Here is a 20,038-nt window from a genome sequence, read left to right as displayed (position 1 = left end):
TTCAGTCTTTCATCATTAAGTATGATGTTAGCTATGAATTTTTCATATGTGGTCTTTATTATATTGAGGAGGTTTCCTTCTATTCTTAGTTTATTGGGTGTTTTTATCACGAAAGAGTGTTGAATTTTTCAGATTTTCTTTATGCATCAATTGAGATGATCATGTGTTTTTTTCCCTTATATTCTATTAATCCAAATATACTTTTGCCCTTTTCCTCTCCTTTTCTTTATTTTCTTTTCTCTTTTTCTGGTAGCCTTATAAATGTCTGGCTTAGTCCATGTTCTGAATCAGGTTAACTGAAATTAAATGATGATGTTAGGTGGTGGATTTGTTCTAGTTACTAATGGGAAGCCAGATATAATTTACTCTTACTAGCTAGCTTGAGGTTTCTGATCATCTGCAACAATTAATTTTTGTACTCTCCATATGAGCTGTTAAGCTTTTTTTTTTTTGGTGGTAAGCGGGCCTCTCACTGTTGTGGCCTCTCCCGTTGCGGAGCACAGGCTCCGGACGCGCAGGCTCAGCGGCCATGGCTTACGGGCCCAGCTGCTCTGCGGCATGTGGGATCTTCCCAGACCGGGGCACGAATCCGTGTCCCCTGCATCGGCAGGCGGACTCTCAACCACTGCGCCACCAGGGAAGCCCTGTTAAGCTTTTTGTATATAAATTGACACCTAGAATATGAAATAAAGAAAAAGTAAAATATCTTTGTACTTAAGTTGCTTCTCTTTTAAATTAAACCATGTTACCATGTTACAGGGTTCCTATACCCAAACAAAGTTGCTTCATGATCTAACAGTAGAAATTGGGCTTGGTAAAAATTGTGTTCCATATTAAGATAGGATTCCAGTACGGTGGAGTATAAATGAAATTTTTATGGTTTCGTCTTGAGAAACACCAGCCTGGTAGTGGTGGTGGTGGAAGAGGAGATGAGAAGGCATAACTTGACTTCACTGTTTCTAACCAGATAGATATTTTTGTTGCATGATGTTTAAGGGGGAAAAAAAGGAAAATAATTTACTAAGTCAAGAAAGAAGTAGGAAAATATTAAGTGTATGAGGAGAACAAAGAAAACATTATCTATTCTTTAGACTGTTGGAGTAAAGCTAAGAGTGGACGTTATAAATCAGATGCTCTTTAAGCTTCTAAAACTGTAGATTTTACTAAAATAGTGACCAGAATGGCACTACCTAGTAATGAGAGGAGGGCAGAGTCTCAGGTCACAACAGAAAAAAGACACAGTCAAAGATTTTTTAAACATTACCTCTCAGGTTTCCAATAGCTTTTCCTTGTCTAAGGTGGAAGAGCAAATCAAAACATATTTTTCTGAGATAAAAATTACTTATAGAGCAGTAGAAAAGAGGATATATTCATCAGTATCTGTTAACAGTTCTCTTCCTGTTCTTAAAATAACTCTTAAAAACTCTTTAATTTCCCATTTTGTTCTCATGTTTTTACTTTGGTTGGTATTTCAGTAAGTTTTTGGTATTCTCACATTTTATCTAAATGTGTAACTATTAAAATAGAATGTAAATCCAAATTCTCCATTTCATTTTCCTCTTAGGCATGAATCATACAAAACTCAGTATAGAGCAATGTTTGTAATGAATTGTTCTATCAACAAAGAAGAGATTCTAAGATACAAAACCCCAGAGAACAGGAAGAAAAGGCGAGGCCATAAGAAGATGAGGTCTAACCAAGAAGATGCTGCGGAGCAGGCACAGACAGATGTGGAAGAAATCTATCACCCAGTTATGTGCACTGAATGTTCCACCGAAGTGGCAGTCTATGACAAGGATGAAGTCTTTCATTTTTTCAACGTTTTAGCAAGCCATTCCTAAATAGCTAAGTTGGCATTTAGTTGCCCAGTACTGTATACAAGGCAAATATGGACAGTTATACTCCTCCTGCCTACTCATCTCAAGTGACATTCTGAGTGGTTATTTGAGGAAGCAGTGTTTTGTCTTTATCTTTTTGAAAAAAAATGGTTATCTACCTTCATCCCTCCCCTTCCTTTTAAAAAAAAATGTTTCCCCAGCTCTGATGGGACTTGTTATTCATTCTCTTTTTGATAGATATTTGGAAATGGGCTTTTTATTTATTAAAGCTCTTTAGAATTAAAATGTTCTGGAGTTACAGGTAACTTTTGTTTCAGAGTGTTATTTTTATTTTTTATTTTGCATATACCCTTGGTGTGCTTAATCTAGAAACTGTTTCCTCACTTCTGTCTATATATATTTTTTTTTTCTTTTTTTAAATTGCGGTATAGATGCTTTACAACGTTGTGTTAGTTTCTGTTGTACAACAAACTGAACCAGCTGTATGTATACATATATCCCCTCCCTCTTGGACCTCCCTCCCACCCTTTCTGTCTATATTGTTTTTGCTAAGAAGTATCTTTATTTCCCTTCTAACCCATAGGATGGAGTGAATAGTATTAATAACTGTTACAATTACATGAAGTTAGTATTGGGGTGCCTTGAGTAATTAACATAGGTCTTTCCTTAAAAGGGTGGTACTTAATCAGTATTCTAAACTTAATGAATTAACACAGTAAAATAGAAATTTGTGGTAAGGAAGAGCAAACTCACCCTCCAGCCTTAGACTTAAAAATTTTGTTGCTGTCGCTTGTACTACCATTTATTCCAGAATTTCTCTTGCCAGCAATGAAGGTGTGTTTGTTTTTGCTCTTAATAATAGAAAAATTATTAGTGGCAGCTTGGAGGAAATTGCATTGTAGGCATCTGTACATTTTAGCTTTTTAAAAGAATATGATTGGGGCTTCCCTGGTGGTGCAGTGGTTGAGAGTCCACCTGCCGATGCAGGGGACATGGCTTTGTGCCCCGGTCCGGGAAGATCCCACATGCCGCGGAGCGGCTGGGCCCGTGAGCCACGGCCGCTGAGCCTGCGCGTCCGGAGCCTGTGCTCCGCAACGGGAGAGGCCACAGCAGTGAGAGGCCCGCGTACTGCAAAAAAAAAAAAAAAAAAAAGAATATGATTGGACTGTTTCTAAAAACAACATTAGGAAACTAACAGTCCTCTTGTTATTTTAATAGAGATGTGATAGAGTGGAAAGAAATCAGGAAATAGGTTTTTTTTTTTTTAACATCTTTATTGGAGTATAATTGCTTTACAATGGTGTGTTAGTTTGTGCTTGACAACAAAATGAATCAGTTATATATATACACATGTTCCCATATCTCTTCCCGCTTGCGTCTTCCTCCCTCCCACCCTCCCTATCCCACCCCTCTAGGTGGTTACAAAGCACCGAGCCGATCTCCCTGTGCTATGCGGCTGCTTCCCACTAGCTATCTACCTTACATTTGGTAGTGTATATATGTCCATGCCTCTCTCTCGCTTTGTCACAGCTTGCCCTTCCCCCTCCCCATATCCTCAAGTCCATTCTCTAGTAGGTCTGTGTCTTTATTCCTGTTTTACCCCTAGGTTCTTCATGACATTTTTTTTTTTCTTAAATTCCAAGGAAATAGGTTTTAATTCAGGCTCAGCAACGCTAATCTTTGGCAGGTCTGTTCCTTTGAGTCCCAGTTTTCCACTTATAAAATGAAAAGGTTGGAGGAGAGCAGTGATTCCCCACAGAGGTCAGGGCTCAACAGAGCTTGATGGGGACCTCTGCATACTCCCTCAGAGAATGATACACCTCCAGAAGGGAAAACATATCCTTTCCACCTCCTTGTATTTTGCACTTTCTAAAAGCTACACATAAGGTGAACTGGAACCAGTAATGGTGTGGTGTTGGTAAGAATTAGATGGAGGTAAAAAAAATGATAAAGAATTTGCTTTTAGGAATTTCCAATGTCTTAATAGCATACTTGATAATTTTTATGATATGCTGATACCTGTCCAGTTGGAAGCAATATATATACTTTTAAACATTTCAACATGTTGCCAGATGATAACGTTACAGAATAACACTATTAGTCTGTTTATTTTTTTTATTTTTTATTTTTTTTGCGGTATGCGGGCCTCTCACTGTTGTGGCCTCTCCCGTTGCGGAGCACAGGCTCTGGACGTGCAGGTTCAGTGGCCATGGCTCATGGGCCCAGCCACTCCACGGCATGTGGGATCTTCCCGGACCGGGGCACGAACCCGTGTCCCCTGCATCGGCAGGCGGACTTTCAACTACTGCGCCACCAGGGAAGCCCTAGTCTGTTTATTTTAACCTTGTGTTTGCCTTATTGTAACTTTGCAAGATGTCTTTCTGTCTTACTATCATTGCAAACCCTACTTTCTTCCTAGATTGCTCCACCACCCTCATTGTACCCTTATTTCCACTTGAGTAGGAGTATCTCAGTGGTCTTACACGTAAAGATCACCTGGAGCAGATATTAAAAAGACACATTGTTGGAGGCCCTACTCAGAATGTGACTAAATAATAAACATGAGGCAGGAAATCACAATGTCCAAAGATATAGTTTGTAACAGTAACAACATAAAGGGGAAGGACAGAACTGTATAGAATCAGTTTTGTATACTACTAAAGCTGAATTCAAGCTAGTTTCTTAGAAATGTAAGATGACAGTTGTAATCCAAAGGGTAACCATGAAGATGTTGCAACAAAAAAATATAAAGTGATCCATGAATAGACTATAATACATTTAAGTATTACAAAATATAAAACTATGTACAATTATTCTTTATGTCCCTTTAACTTAAAAAAAATCCTTGAAATATTACTTAAAGGAGATTGGTGGTCAACACTGTTTTGACTTCAAGCAGAGAGGGCTGCAACAATTTTTCTGCCTTTTTTTTTTTTTTTTTTTTTGTCTGTGCCCCTTGGCATGCAGAATCTCAGTTCTTCGACTAGGGATCAAACGCGTGCCCCCTGCAGTGGAAGCATGGAGTCTCTCTTTTTTTTTTAAAAATTAATTATTTTTGGCTGTGTTGGGTCCTTGTTGCTGCATGCAGGCTTTCTCTAGTTGCAGTGAGCGGGGGTTACTCTTCATTGCAGTGTACGGGCTTCTCATTGCGGTGGCTTCTCTTGTTGCGGAGCATGGGCTCTAGGCACGCGGGCTTCAGTAGGCATGAGGGTTCAGTAGTTGTAGCTCATGGGCTTAGTAGTTGTGGCTCGCGGGCTCTAGAGTGCAGGCTCAGTAGTTGCGGCACACAGGCTTAGTTGCTCCGCGGCATCTGGGATCTTCTCAGACCAGGGATCGAACCCGTGTCCCCTGCATTGGCAGGTGGATTCTTAACCACTGCGCCACCAGGGAAGTCCCAGAAGCACAGTCTTAACCACTGGACTGCCAGGGAAGTCCCTAACTCAGTTTTAATGCATACCTTTGAGTATTTTTTCTTTTGTTTTCTTAGGATGCTGTTATTTACAATTTGATTACATTCAGATCATTCAACAATCATAGTGCTTTTCACCATAACCTTCTCACATTTTGTAATTTTAATTGTTTTCCTCTAGTCTGTGTGTTAAACAGCTACACATGAACCTTAAAGGATCACTTGTAGCCTTAATCTGCCCCAATTCCTTTTCTAAGTGAAGCATAAATTATTTAATATTTAAATGAGGCTTAAATAAACATGTGGGCCTAGCTTGGCTCACTGTATTAGTTTTTATTGCTGTGGAACAGATGACCACAAACCTAGTGGCATAAAGTGACATATATTTGTCATCCCATAGTTTTTGTGAGTCAGGAGTCTGGGCATGGTTTAGCAGTGTCCTCTACTGAGGGTCCGAGAAGGTTGTAATCAAGTTATTGGCCAGGTTGGAGTCTTATCTGGAGACTTGACTGGGGAAGATTCCACTAGCTACTCCACTTCCAAGCTACTGCAAGTTGTTGCAATGTTGTAGGACTGAAGTTGCTGTTTTCTTGTTGGATGTAAGCCAGGGGCTGCTCTCTAGAGGTGGCCTCCCGCCTCTAGATGTGGAAATACAGCATTAGATACACTACTTGTTAAATCTGTCACTTATGTTTTAAAGGGTCCAGGATGTATTTAGGCTTATATGTTTTGCATTTCCATGTATATCATACACGACCTGTTTGTGCTTGCTTCTTTTTTTTTTTTTTTGACTGCACCTCACAGCATGCAGGATCTTAGTTCCCCAGCCAGGGATGGAACCTGTGCCCCCTGCAGCGGAAGCACAGTTTCTTAACCACTGGACTGCCAGGGAAGTCCCTGTGTTTGCTTCTTTCCTGAGCTCCTCATCCTCCTAGCCCCCGGAAGTTTTGCCCTCACAACCCCCCAGCCCTCCCTTGCAGGAATCACTGCCCCCGCCTCTCTGAACTATGATTAGTGATTTGGAGCTGAAGGAGACAGGCAGTTAGGGAATGGAGGGAGAAAAGGGAGACCCTACCCCATGTCATCAAATATTAAGATGCACCCATATCCAATGTTGAAAATTTTTCTCAAAAATTTTTTGAATGGATTATTCTTGTTTTTGAAATTATTTGAGTGTGTTGACTCATGATTTGATGTGAGTTTTAGGCAATCGTTGTGCATATGTGAGAATTCCTGAGAAATGCAAAAAGCTAAAGTCCTCATTATTTTCAAATGTAGGGAAATTTGTATGTGTTTTAAAATGAAAAATTAATGAAGTTTATATATAAATTTAATGAAGCATCTCTTAATTTTGTAGTTTTGTTTTCTTATTTAGAACTGGTACCTGCCCTTTTCATGCCCAGATCTCAGACATTTTCTTGTACATTTTCTTTTCTGGAAAAGCTTGTGGGCCCTGGGCACTCTGCCTGCAGTGCCAAATGGATAAATTGGATTTGTTTGAGTCTTCCTATGGATCAGTAAGGGGACAAAAAATTGGCAGTAGTTTATCAACATCCCATATTCAGATAATTAAGCAATTTCAATAATTCTTAATAGCATGACAGATTTTACTATCTCTTAATAGATGTTGGCTTATGAGACCTAGGGAAGCACAGGAAAGTTTCTTTGGCATGAAAGCAACTCTAGGCAGAGTACTTTTTGTTTAGATTGATGTGTTGCTAGGACTGCCATAACAAAATACCACAGACTCGGTGGCTTAAACAACAGAAATTTATTTTCTGCCAGTTCTGGAGGCTGAGACCCCAAGATCAAGGTCAGCAGGTTTGGTTTCTTTTGGGTCTTCTTTCCTTGGCTAGCAGAAGGCTGCCTTCTTGCTGTGTCTTCACATGATCTTTCTCTGTGTGTATGCATGTCTGTCCTCATCTCCTCTTAATAAGGATAGCAGTCATAGTGGATTAGGGCCTACCTATATGACCTCATTTGACCTTAATTACCTCATTACAGATCCTGTCTCCAAGCGCAGTCACATTATGATGCACTGGGGGTTAGGATTTCAACATATGAATTATGAGAGGATACAATTAAGCCCATAACAATTGTCATCCTTTATTTTATGCAATAGCAAAGTTGATGATAAAGCACATTTCAATTAAGGTGAATCTTATTTCCTACCATCTTCCAATGGGAATATACTGCCCTCCCACCCCTCAAAGAAACATATCAATAGGAGAGTAAGACCTTAAGCTAGAAAGTGGAAACAATTTTGAATTCCTCAGTACCCTCCAGAGCCTCTCCCCAAATCTTTTTTTTTTCTTCTTCCAGTTTTACCAAGTCTTTTCTTTATGTTGTCTTTCTTTAGTCCTTCCTCAGGTGATGAGCATACCTTCCAGATACAGAGTTGCTCCATTCCATGTGGTAGATTCTATACCTTGGCTCCCTTTTCCCCTGTTGTCTGAGATCTCAATGAACTTTTTTTAAAAATAATTTTATTTATTTATTTTTGGCTGCGTTGTGTCTGTTGCGGTGCGTGGGCTTCTCATTGCGGTGGCTTCTGTTGTTGCAGAGCACAGGCTCTAGGCACGCGGGCTTCAGTAGTTGCGGCTCGTGGGCTCAGTAGTTGTGGCTCACGGGCTCTAGAGCGCAGGCTCAGTAGTTGTGGTGCAGGGGCTTAGTTGCTCTGTGGCATGTGGGATCTTCCTGGACCAGGGCTCAAACCAATGTCCCCTGCATTGGCAGGCGGATTCTTAACCACTGTGCCACCAGGGAAACCCCCTCAATGAACTTTAAAAAAAAATTAATTTTATTGAAGTATAGTTGTTTTACAATGTATTAATTTCTGCTCTATAGCAAAGTGATTCAGTTATGCATATATAGATATACATTCTTTTCCATTATGGTTTATTACAGGATATCGAATATAGTTCCCTGAGCTATGCAGTAGGACCTTGTTGTTTATCCATTCTCTATATAATAGTTGCATCTGCTCACCCCAACCTCCCAATCCATCCCTCCCCCCTCTCCCCGCCCCCGGCAAACACAAGGCTGTTCTCTATGTCTGTGAGTCTGTCTCGTAGATAAGTTCTCAATGAACTCTTCTTCATCCACCTCACCCATCCCCCTCTTTTTTTTTTTTTTTTTGCGGTACGCGGGCCTCTCACTGTTGTGGCCTCTCCCGTTGCGGGGCACAGGCTCCGGACGCGCAGGCTCGGCGGCCATGGCTCACTGGCCCAGCCGCTCCGCGGCATATGGGATCTTCCCAGACCGGGGCACGAACCCATGTCCCCTGCACCGGCAGGCGGACTCTCAACCACTGCGCCACCAGGGAAGCCCTGGTATATTATTGATTTAATACAAAGTGATTGTTTAAACAGACAGACACATGCACACATAGGCATTCACATAGCTTTCCTCCATGCCTTAAACAGAAGTGCTGATCTCTCAATTTCACTGTATTTCTGTTTCAGCAGACGTTGTGTTCTATAGGAATATGCTTGGAATTTTAAAACATTGTACCAGTTATCAAGACTTAATACAAACATTCACAAGTAGTCTGCTGCTCTTGCCACTACTTCCTGATGCTGCTGGTGGAATCTTTTGACCTCTTGCTTTTAGCTGCGGGGCTGAATATTTGTAATCATTTCCTTATAGGCTCTAAAGTGAGAGAAGCACTTTTTGGTGTGAGTTGATTATTTTAGCTGCTACAGCAGCCCCATCTACTGGTGTCCTCAAAGTATTACATTTTAATTTAGATGGGTTCTTTTTTTTTTTGCGGTACGCGCGGGCCTCTCCCGTTGCGGAGCACAGGCACCGGACGCGCAGGCTCGGCGGCCATGGCTCACTGGCCCAGCCACTCCGCGGCATGTGGGATCTTTTAGGACCGGGGCACGAACCCGCGTCCCCTGCATCGGCAGGCGGACTCCCAACCACTGAGCCACCAGGGAAGCCCTAGGTGGATTCTTTTTTACTGGGGCTTTTCCTTCACTTAAAACAAACTTTCCTTCATTTTTACTTATAGTGAGTTCTTCATTTTCCTCACTCTCACTGAAGTCGGATCACTAATACTGGGTCTAGTGCTTCCTCTCAAAAGAATGTTCCTCCGTTTTACTCAAGCATTAACCATCATGCAAATCATCTTCCGTAATTTCATCCAAATTCAAATAATCACTAATTGTGCTACAATTAGAGAAATGGGAAAGCTTATTCATTGTTTTTGTTTTAGTACTGCCACATTTTTCAATTCCTTTACCCTGAAACCCCTGCACACCAGTGGAGTCTGTTGATGGTTCCTTCACTGGTAGTACGGATGTAACTTCTAAATCTCTCTGGTAGAGCTTGTTGTTTAAGGATGGAGTTTTCACTTGAAGTGGAGCATCTTCAGATTTAAAATTTTGAACTTAGTTTTTGTTTCTAACTCCAGATTATGTTTGGATTTTTTAAGGTACAATTAAACAATATCATTATCATGGTCTCTGTTAGAGCGCCCAAACTTTAGTAAGTGTCTGGCCCAGGTTGCTTTTTCTGGTGCTCCTTGCCAGTGGAGTAAGATAAGAAAAATAAATTAGGGAATTCCCTGGCGGTCCAGTGGTTAGGACTTGGCACTTTCACTGCTGGGGCCCGGGTTCCATCCCTGGTTGGGGAACTAAGATCCCATAAGCCACGAGGCTCGGCCAAAAAAAAAAAAAAAAGAAGTATAAGGATTGGAAAGGAAAAAAGAAATGTCATTGTTCATAGATGATAGAGTTCTCTACCTAAAGAAGCCCAGACAGGTTTTCAGGAGTATGGGAATTTAGCAAGATGACTGAATATAAGATTGATATATAAAAAAACAGGTTGTCTTTAAATGGGTGAGTTGTACGGTATGTAGATTATATCTCTCTACATCTGCTATATTTTAAAAAATCTGGTATTTTCCTTTAGATGGGAAGTGGAGCCATCCCTGCTGTCAGTACAAGCCTGGGAACTGCAGATGCTCAGTTGCAGTGTCCCCACTCACCAAAGCTCACCAACCCTAACTGATTTAAAAAAATACAAGAGCTGTGTTGAGATATAATTCACACAGTATACAATTTTCCCATTTAAAGCCAATTAATTTTTATTATTTATTTATTTATTTGGCTGTGCCTTGTCTTAGTTGCGGCACTCGGATCTTCGTTGTGGTATGCAGGATCTTTAGTTGCAGCATGTGGGCCTCTTAGTTGTGGCATGTGAACTCTTAGTTGCGGACTTCTTAGTTGCAGCGTGCATGTGGGATCTAGTTCCCTGACAAGGGATCGAACCTGGGCCTCCTGCATTGGGGGTGTGGAGTCTTACCCACTGGACCACTAGGGAAGTCCCCCTGACTGCTATCCTTTGAAAAGCCTGCTTACAAGGTTGGCCCTGGCTGGCATCTGCAAACTAAGAATCTGGGGAGGATTTCAACCACCCTAACTGATAGAAATAGCTCACTGTGCCTAAACTGTTTGTATAAACAATGTGGTTTATGCTAAACACCGGCTTTCCTCCTGGGAGTCTAGAATTTTGGTACTGCTAGACCAAGGGTGCCTACGTGACCAGGCCCAAATAAAAACCTTGGGAGCAGGGTCTTTAATGAGCTTCTCTGGTAGAGAACATGTGTTGTCACAACTGGGGGAATTAAGTGTGTCCTGGTGACTCCACTGGGAGAGGACTCTTGGCAGCTTGTGTCTGGTTTTCTGTGGACTTTGCCCATTTGCCTTTTTCCTTTGCTGATTTTGCTTTGTACCCTTTCACTGTAATAAATCATAGCCATGAATGTGACTACACGCTGAGTCCTGTGAGTCCTCCTAATGAATCATTGAAACTGGGGGTGGTCTTGGGAACTTCTCCCCTGACCAAATTATAGGTTTTTTTTTTTTATAGACTGAATTTTTAAAGAGAAGTTTTAGGTTCAAATTATAGTTTTTATATGTCGCTGGAGTTGTTTTGCATATTTTAATGTTTTTATAGCTTTATTAAAGTATAAACATATACAATAAAATGCATATAAAAATGTACAGTTTTATTACTTTTGACATATGTATATACCCATGAAACCATCACCACAGTCAAGATATTGAGCATATCTATCACCCTGATAGTTATCTCATGCCCCTTGGTAATCTATCTCTTCCTCTGCACCCCCTCACCCCAGATAACCACTGATCTATCACTATAATTTGCATTTCCCATAATCTTATATAAATAGCATCATGCAGTATATACTCTTTGCATGACCTCAGTCACTCAGACTACTTATTTGGAGATTCATCCATGTTGTTGCATATTATAGATAGTTGTTCCTTTTTAATGCTGAGTAGTATTCTATTGTATGAACTTCATATGGATTATACTACAATTTATTTATCACCTGTTTATAGACATTTGGGTTGTTTCCAATTATTGGCCATTACGAATAAATGTTCATATACATGTCTTTGTAGGGGCACATGCCTTCATTTCTCTTTGGTAAACATTTTGGAGTAGGATGGTTAGGTTGTGTGGTCGGTATATGTATCACTTTTTGAGAAACTTCCAAACTATTTTCAAAAGTGATGGCAACACTTTGCATTCCTACCAGCAGTGTATTAGAGTTCCAACTGGTGCACATCAGCAACATTTGGTATAGTCTGTCTTTTTATTTTTTAAGTCTGTCTTTTTTTTGGCTGCAGCTCATGGCTTGTGGGATCTTAGTTCCCCCACCAGGACCAGGGATTGAAACTGGGGCCATAGCAGGCAGTGAAAGTGCCGTATCCTAACCACTGGGTCACCAGGGAAGTCCCTAGTCTGTCTTTTTAATTGTAGCCATTCAATTGGGTGTGTAGAGATTTCTCATTATGGTTTCAATTTGCATTTCCCTATTAACTAATTGATGTTGATCACATTTTCTTATGCTTATTTGCCATCTTTGGTGAACTGTCTATTTTAAAATTGGGTCTACTTTGTTGGGTATGTATTTTGCAAATATTTTGTCTCAGTCTGTGGCTTGCCTTTTCATTTTAGTTAACAGAGCAAAAGTTTTACATTTTGATGAGGTCCAACTTATCAATGTTTTCTTTTTGTGCCATATTTAAGAAATCTTTGCAAAACCCAAGGTCACTAAGATTTTCTCCTATTTTCCTCTACAAGTTTTTTTTTTTTTGGCTGCGCTGGGTCTTCGTTGTGGGCTTCTCTCTAGTTGTGCCGTGTGGGCTTCTCTAGTTGTGGTGCACGGGCTCTAGAGTGCACGAACTCAGTAGTTGTGGCTCCAGGCGTGGGTTTAGTTGCGCTACGGCATGTGGGATCTTAGTTCCCCAACCAGGGATCGAGCGGCGTCCCCCGCATTGGAAGGCGAATTCTTAACCACTGGACCACCAGGGAAGTCCCTTTATGTACAAGTTTTATACTTTAGGGACTTCCCTGGTGGTCCAGGGATTAAGACTCTGCTCCTCTACTGCGGGGGGCACAGGTTCGATACCTGGTTGGGAAACTAAGAACCCACGTGCTGTGTGGCATGGCCAAAAATAATAAAAGTACAAGTTTTACACTTTAAGTTCCTACATTCAGGTCTGTGATCCATCTTAAGTCAGTTTTTGTATGTGATGTGGGATAAAGGTTGAGTGTTTTTTTTTTTTTTTTTTTGTATATAGCTACCCAATAGTGTTCCTGCACCTTTTGTTGAAAAGATTATCCTTCCCATTGAATTGCCTTGGGACCTTTGTTGAAAATGAAATAATCATATATGTGTAGGTCTGTTTCTTGACTCTATTCTGTTTCATTGAAATACAGGTCTACATTTATGCTAATACCACATTGTCTTAATTACTATAGCTTTATAATAAGCTTTGAAATCAGGTAGTATAATCCCTCTAGTTTTGTTATTTTTGAAGTTGTTTCGGCTATCCTAGGCCCTTTGTATTTCTATATAAATTTTAGAATCAGATTGTCAATTTTAATTTTTCTACCTAGTTCTCAAGTGATGTTGTCCAGTACTTGTCCTTTCTTAGCTGTTCTTATCTGTTTCTAGGATCAAGGTTATATCCTGTCATAGAACAAGGTGGGGAGAACTCTATTTTTCTGTGCTCTGAAAGATTTTATATAAGATTGTGATGATTTTTTCTTTCAAAATTTGGTTTAACTCACCTGTAGACATGCAAACCTTCAGGTCCCACTCCAGGCCATGGGGGGTGGGACCCAGCCATCTTTTTTTTTTTTCTAAATAATTAATTAACTTATTTTTGGCTGTGTTGGGTCTTTGTTGCTGTGCGTGGTCTTTCTCTAGTTGTGGCGAGCAGGGGCTACTCTTTGTTGCGGTGTGCGGGCTTCTCATTGCAGTGGCCTGTCCTGTTGCAGAGCATGGGCTCCAGGCATGCAGACTTCAGTAGTTGTGGCATGCGGGCTCAGTAGTTGTGGCTCGAGGGCATACTTGCTCCACAGCACATGGGATCCCCCCTGACCAGGGATCAAACCCGTGTCCCCTGCACTGGCAGCTGGACTCCCAGCCAATGTGCCACCAGGGAAGCCCCCAGCCATCTTTTTAACAAACCTTCCAGGTGATTCTGATGTGCTCTGAAGTTTGAGAACCACTATGAAGGACTGTTAATTAATTAATTAATTAATTAATTTATTTATTTGCAGTTCGTGGGCCTCTCACTGCTGTGGCCTCTTCCGTTGCGGGGCACAGGCTCCGGACGCGCAGGCTCAGCGGCCACGGCTCACAGGCCCAGCCGCTCCGCGGCACATGGGATCTTCCCGGACTGGGGCACGAACCCGAGTCCCCTACATTGGCAAGCGGACTCTCAACCACTGCGCCACCAGGGAAGCCCTGTTTATTTATTTTTTAAAATTTAAGTCTTTAAGCCATTTTGAGTTTATTTTTGTGTATGGTGTGAGGCTGTGTAATAACTTCTCTTTTTAAAAAAAATTTATTTATTTGGTTGCACCAGGTCTTACTTGCAGCATGTGGGCTCCTTAGTTGCGGCCAGTGGGCTCCTTATTGTGGCATGCGAACTCTTAGTCGCGGCTTGCACATGGGATCTAGTTCCCTGACCAGGGATTGAACCCGGGTCCCCTGCATTGGGAATGTGGACTCCTCTCCACTGTGCTACCAGGGAAGTCCCTGTTTTTTTTTAAGACAAGGAAAAAACAAGCCAGAGAACATTTGAACATTTATCCTAATAGGTACTTGCTACTATCTTTCCCCTGCTTTTGGTCCCTGTTTTTGGTCAGGTGGGGTGTGTTGCTGTTACTTCTAGGACTGGAACAACCCCAGCCCAAACACACTCATGGTATGGAATTTTGGCTTTGGGCTTATCAGTGCCAGGCATGGCCTGGTTGTGTTTTTCTCTTGATCCTATTTCTCAGCCAGGGCTGAGGGCTAGCTGTATCACAAGGCTGTGGGAGTGGTTTCGGAATTTGAGAATCTGTAGTGTTGCTTCACCTACAGTGGGATTGTGAAGGTCATTGGCAAATACTTACAGATGATTCATCTGTACAGGGGATGGAAATACCTTGAGCTAAGGCCAGGGTTGGTGTTGGGGGCTGGTGGGGGGCAGATTGTAAGGATCACAGATCCAAGGACTGGGGAGGACATTTTAAAGGCCTGAGCTGGGGTGCTTGGGGTCTAGGATCAGGTTCGTTCACAATCATATCTATCAATTTTTATTTTTATTTTTTTACTAGTCCTGCTTTTGGGATTATGCCTAGGACACATTCTCCCTTTTCTCCCCATTTATACATCTTTTATCTGTTTTTTATTTTTCAAGTATCTCATTGGTCCACTTGGAATTTATTTTGGCTTTAAATTGTATTTAATGTGTAAATTTGGAGGACACTAACATTTCATAATACAGTGTTTCCCATCTACTACATCTCTTCATTGTTAAAAATCTTTCGGTTTTGGGGACTTCCCTGGTGGTCCAGTGGCTAAGACTCCACGCTCCCAATGCAGGGGAACCGGGTTCCATCTAGATCCCACATGCCACAACCAAGAGATCACATGCTGCAACTAAGAGATCACATGCCGCGACTAAAGCTCCCACACGCTGCAACTAAGACTTGGCTCAGCCAGATAAATAAATAAATAAATAAATAAATATTAAAAAAAAATCTTTCGGTTTTTGTAACTTTGTAAAATTTACCACACATTTTCAAAGTTTACTCCTAGGTATTTTTGTTTTTACTATTGAAAATTGTATCTTTTGTCCATTATATTTTCTAACAGGTAATAGTTGGAGGAAAGCCATTGTTTGTTGTAAGCAATTGCTGTATTTTATAACTCACTACCGTGCTGAACTTGGAGTTCTGATAGTTTTTCAGGTGACTTTCTTGGGTTTTCCTCCTCTCACCTGCAGGTGGTCCTTCTCCATTGCTGTGCAGGATATTGTACTGCCCTGTTCCTCTGTGAACACGCTCTTTCTTTGTTGCCTTTTTACTTCTTTTCCTCTAGACCTTCTCATTCCCCAAGTTTCAGTCCCTCAACCATTCAGTGCATAGTCTCTTCCTTAGAATGTTCATCCACTTTTTCAAAAGTTTCAGTCTCAGTGTTAATGATTCCCAAGTCTATTTTGAGCCTTGACTCTAATTCTGAATGTCTAGAAGCACACTGGATTTTCCTAGTACCTTGCAAAATCTGCTTATCTAAAACTGAACAGGGACTTCCTTGGCGGTCCAATGGTTAAGACCCCAAGCTTCCACTGCAAGGGGCTCAGGTTTGATCCCTAGTTGGGGTACTAAGATCCTGTATGCCACACAGGACATGGCCAAAGAAAAAAAAAAACCCGAAAACCCCAAAACTGAAAAAATTGTCTACTCTAGGATTCCTTTATGCCTGTTGTGGTATCCACTTCCTAGCTGTGTAGGCTTAAAATTGAAAATTGTTCTTTGTTTCCCACTTCCACTTAGTTATCGAGTCTTTTTTGTTTTTTTTCCATCTTCCTTTCAAATGTCCCCTACTTATCTATCATTTTCCTCTAGTCACACTGAGTCCAGGTCATTTCCATCCCTTTTGGACCATTACAACCACCTGCCAACTGGTTTTCTTGCTGCCAGTCTCCCCTTCATTCATTAGTTCATCAACATTAACTGAGCTCCTCTCTGCCTGGGATTGTGTCAGGTGTTAGGAATTTACAGACAGGGGCCTGCTCTCAACGAATTGAAATGAGTGGCGAAAACAGGTAAACAATCACAATGTTGTGTGGTGTCGGCCATGGCACAAATGTAACACCAGGTGCCACCAGAGTATAGAAAAGGAAGGACTCGGGACAGCTCTGGAGAGGAGGAAATTTTTGAGCTGAGTCTTACACGATTGGTATGAATTGGCCGGGAGTTCAGCCCTCTGAGGTTTTAACTCTTTGTGAGATCAAACTCTTCTTTGGGAAAGTTTTTTCTCTGAATGCAAATTTTCCATATATCTTATTTATTTATTTATTTATTTATTTGTAGTAGACTTTAAGACTCTTTAAGTGCAGTTATCACATTTCAATCTTTGTAATTCAAGCGTGGAATCAAATTTCAAGCTAACAAATGGGTAGATGTACTAAGAAACTAAACCTCAGGTACAAATCCTTCCCTCTGCCACAGCTGTATAGTCATATCCCAAATACTATCTAGATTGTTACTATAGGATTCTGGAAATCAAAAAGACTCTCATAGATTATGATGCTGTCTTGGCCCATCCACAGACCGGTCATGTGACAAAGTCAGGTTTATTAACCCATTACAATGAGGGAGGCTACTCACCAGAGGACCAAACAAAGTATAGAGTTAATACAGGACCTGAGGGACCTCCCTGGTTGTCCAGTGGTTAAGACTCCACGCTCCAAATGCAGGGGGCCGGGGTTCGATCCCTGGTCAGGGAACTAGATTCCGCATATCACAACCAAGACCCCTCGTGCCACAACTAAGACCTGGAGCAGATAAATAAATAAAAAAAATTTAAAAAATACAAGATTTGAGGGAATGGTGGAGATAAAATTTCAAAGAAGCAGTGACAGGCTGAAAGCAAAGCAGGGCTCATGTGGTCAGTGTCAGGCTTAAACTGTTGAACTGAGCTCAGAGTGATGTTTCCTTGGAAAGTAAAAGTTTAGGTGTGGAATGTTGTGTCCACAACTCCTTTTCTGAAGCTTTACACCTGGGTTGTAAATCAAGGCTGCTGCTCTATGTCAAAGTGGCTTGGATTCTCAATCAGGAATGGAATGTTTCATTTTTATGGATATAATTTCAAATAGGAAAGTTTCTGATAATCTATGATTTTAGAGAACAGATGCTTTCAGTGAGTTAGGAAAGCAGGAGTCATGCAAAGAAGGGTGTGATTTTGATACTTTACAGCTGTAATGTGTCACGGGGAGAGAGGTTTTTCTTGTTATTTTGCAGCTGCCTTTAACTGTGTCTGTTATCCTAGCCTGGGTAATGCCAAGGCAGATTTTAAATTTTCTCAGTCCTACCAAATTTTGACTTTTTCAGTGCTCACATCACAGTAAGGCAGGATCTGTCGACAAAAGGCAGAGAGGGGTCTGATAAAGACGGGTGCTCCTCTGTGAAGCCTGTGATTAATAGGCCTCCATGCTCCCGGCCTCAGCTGCTTACCTCTGTAAAAGACTGGTATGTAATCATGTGTTATGAATCTGGGCTGTGAGCTTCTTGAGTACCGGGCCTTTCAAAGATTCCCTTTGTCCTCCCAGTTCTGGCACACAATGTTGAATGGACTCACAGATGAGTCATCAGGGTTGCTCACCCCTAAGTTTTTACTGATCTGCCACTCTTTCAACACATCCAAGGTGGAGGTAGTAAGCACCAGCAGTCACCTAAGCGGTGTGTCCTTAGAGTCCCAAGGACTGTAAAAGTGCTTTTGACTCCCAGTGTTGCTTGATCAGTGAAGGATGGCAGGGGAAGTTATTTGCATATGTGTCAAAATCCGATGACTTCACACAGATGCTTAAGTCATGTTCTGAGCTTCTTGCAGAATCCCTGGCCCAGCCTTTACGAACAAGGCCTCTTCTTTAGCTGTGCAGGTGTAGTACCTAACCTCTCTCCAGGCATAGGCTGTCATGGGAAAGTGAGATGATCCTCTTCTGGAAGATCCTTAAAAAAAAAAATGCAAACAGGTACGCAACAGTCATGGATTTTTCAACTCACAGAGTTTAAAAGGAGCCGTCTCATATTTAAATGAACTCTTAGCCTCAAACTAACTTCATTGGTGTGTAATCCATCTGTGTTGTCATAGGAGTAGCTCACATGAATTTCTTTAAAGGCGTTCAAGTTAAATCACTTTTTCTTGGGTTTTCAGTTGCCCGGTGTTTGACCTGGGATTCCTATGCATGCGCAGAAATGTCAGCTTTTACAGGGTCTCTAGGTGCTAGGGCCACAGTGATTTCCTTTCTCCTTTTACTGTAGTAAGCTGCTTTCTAAAGTAACTTCAGCTTCTGGTTTAGAATTATTTTATTGAGTCAAATATAGCAGTCCCTGCTTATTAACCATCTGTATCCACAATGTAACCATGATATACCAGTTGCCAGGTAGTTTTCCACTATATAAAAATATGATAAATAATTCATAGGGAGAATCATTATCAAAATATAGCTTGTGCCTTCGGTAGCTTTTACCTGGAGATCTCAAGAGAACTCTACACAGATGATCCAGACTAGCACAGAAGGTACCTTTTGCCATGTGTCTTGAATAAAAGAATGGTCTTCGGGGTTCCCTGGTGGCACAGTGGTTGAGAGTCCTCCTGCCGATGTAGGGGACACGGGTTCGTGCCCCGGTCCGGGAGGATCCCACATGCCGCGGACCGGCTAGGCCCGTAGGCCATGGCCGACTGGGCCTGCGCGACCGGAGCCTGTGCTCTGCAACGGGAGAGGCCACAACAGTGAGAGGCCCACTTACCGCAAAAAAAAAAAAAAGAATGGTCTTCATCTTTAGGTAATGCATAAAGCTTTGCTCTTTATCACTGCAAATCTTGGAATTTTTAAATTTTAATCAAGTTATTTTTATATAACTTTTTTTTTTTTTGCGGTACGCGGCATGCCGCGGCATGTCTTGGAATTTTTTAATTTTAATTTTTATCAAGTTATTTTTGTATAACTTTTTTTTTTTTTTTTGCGGTATGCGGCATGCCGCGGCATGTGGGATCTTTCTGAACCGGGGCACGAACCCGTGTCCCCTGCATCGGCAGGCAGACTCTCAACCACTGCGCCACCAGGGAAGCCCTCTACATTGTATTTTTACTGGAGGTATAATTTGCCTTTACTTCCTGTTTCCTGCAGGGTTGGGAGAAAGGGAAAGTCGCTTGGCTTTCTGGGGTGGTGATGACACCTGGTGTCAAACAGCTTCTTTTTTTTTTTTTTTTTTTATAAATTTATTTATTTATTTTTGGCTTCGCGGGGTCTTTATTGCTGTGCGTGGGCTTTCTCTAGTTGCGGCGAGCGGGGGCTACTCTTCCTGGCGGTCCGCAGGCTTCTCACTGTGGTGGCTTCTCTTGTTGTGGAGCATGAGCTCTAGGCGCATGGCTTCAGTCGTTGTGGCACGTGGGCTTCAGTAGTTGTGGCTCGCGGGCTCTAGAGCGCAGGCTCAGTAGTTGCGGCATGTGGGCTCAGTAGTTGTGGCTCGCGGGCTCTAGAGCGCAGGCTCAGTATTTGTGGCACATGGGCTTAGTTGCTCCGCGGCATGTGGGATCTTCCTGGACCAGAGATAGAACCCATGTCCCCTGCACTGGCAGGCGGATTCTTAACCACTGCGCCACCAGGGAAGCCCCCCCAACAGCTTCTTAACCAGCCTTTTAACCAATTCTTTTGTCCCCAGCCTCTCCTGTCACTCCCTCAGC

At 41.8% G+C, this 20,038-nt stretch overlaps 1 protein-coding gene across 2 annotated transcripts in view; it reads left to right on the top strand.

Annotated features, from left to right (window-relative positions):
• EAPP (E2F associated phosphoprotein) overlaps window positions 1-20,038 on the top strand; it is a 58,833-nt gene that overhangs the window by 17,213 nt on the left and 21,582 nt on the right. Inside the window, exon 6 of one of the 2 annotated variants that reach the window (XM_022570736.3) lies at window positions 1,565-2,143. The exons of the other annotated variant lie outside the window; for it this stretch is intronic. Coding sequence (XP_022426444.1) covers window positions 1,565-1,841 — 277 coding nt within the window. The 3' untranslated portion in view covers window positions 1,842-2,143. Of the gene's footprint in view, window positions 1-1,564; window positions 2,144-20,038 lie in introns of those variants that run through there. 2 annotated transcript variants of the gene reach the window in all.

This window comes from Delphinapterus leucas, chromosome 2 (genome assembly GCF_059928025.1).
Source record: "Delphinapterus leucas isolate spDelLeu-1000000601 "Yukka" chromosome 2, BTC_Dleu_Yukka2, whole genome shotgun sequence".
Taxonomy (NCBI): Eukaryota; Metazoa; Chordata; class Mammalia; order Artiodactyla; family Monodontidae; genus Delphinapterus; species Delphinapterus leucas.
This window is presented reverse-complemented; position numbering and strand designations above follow the sequence as displayed.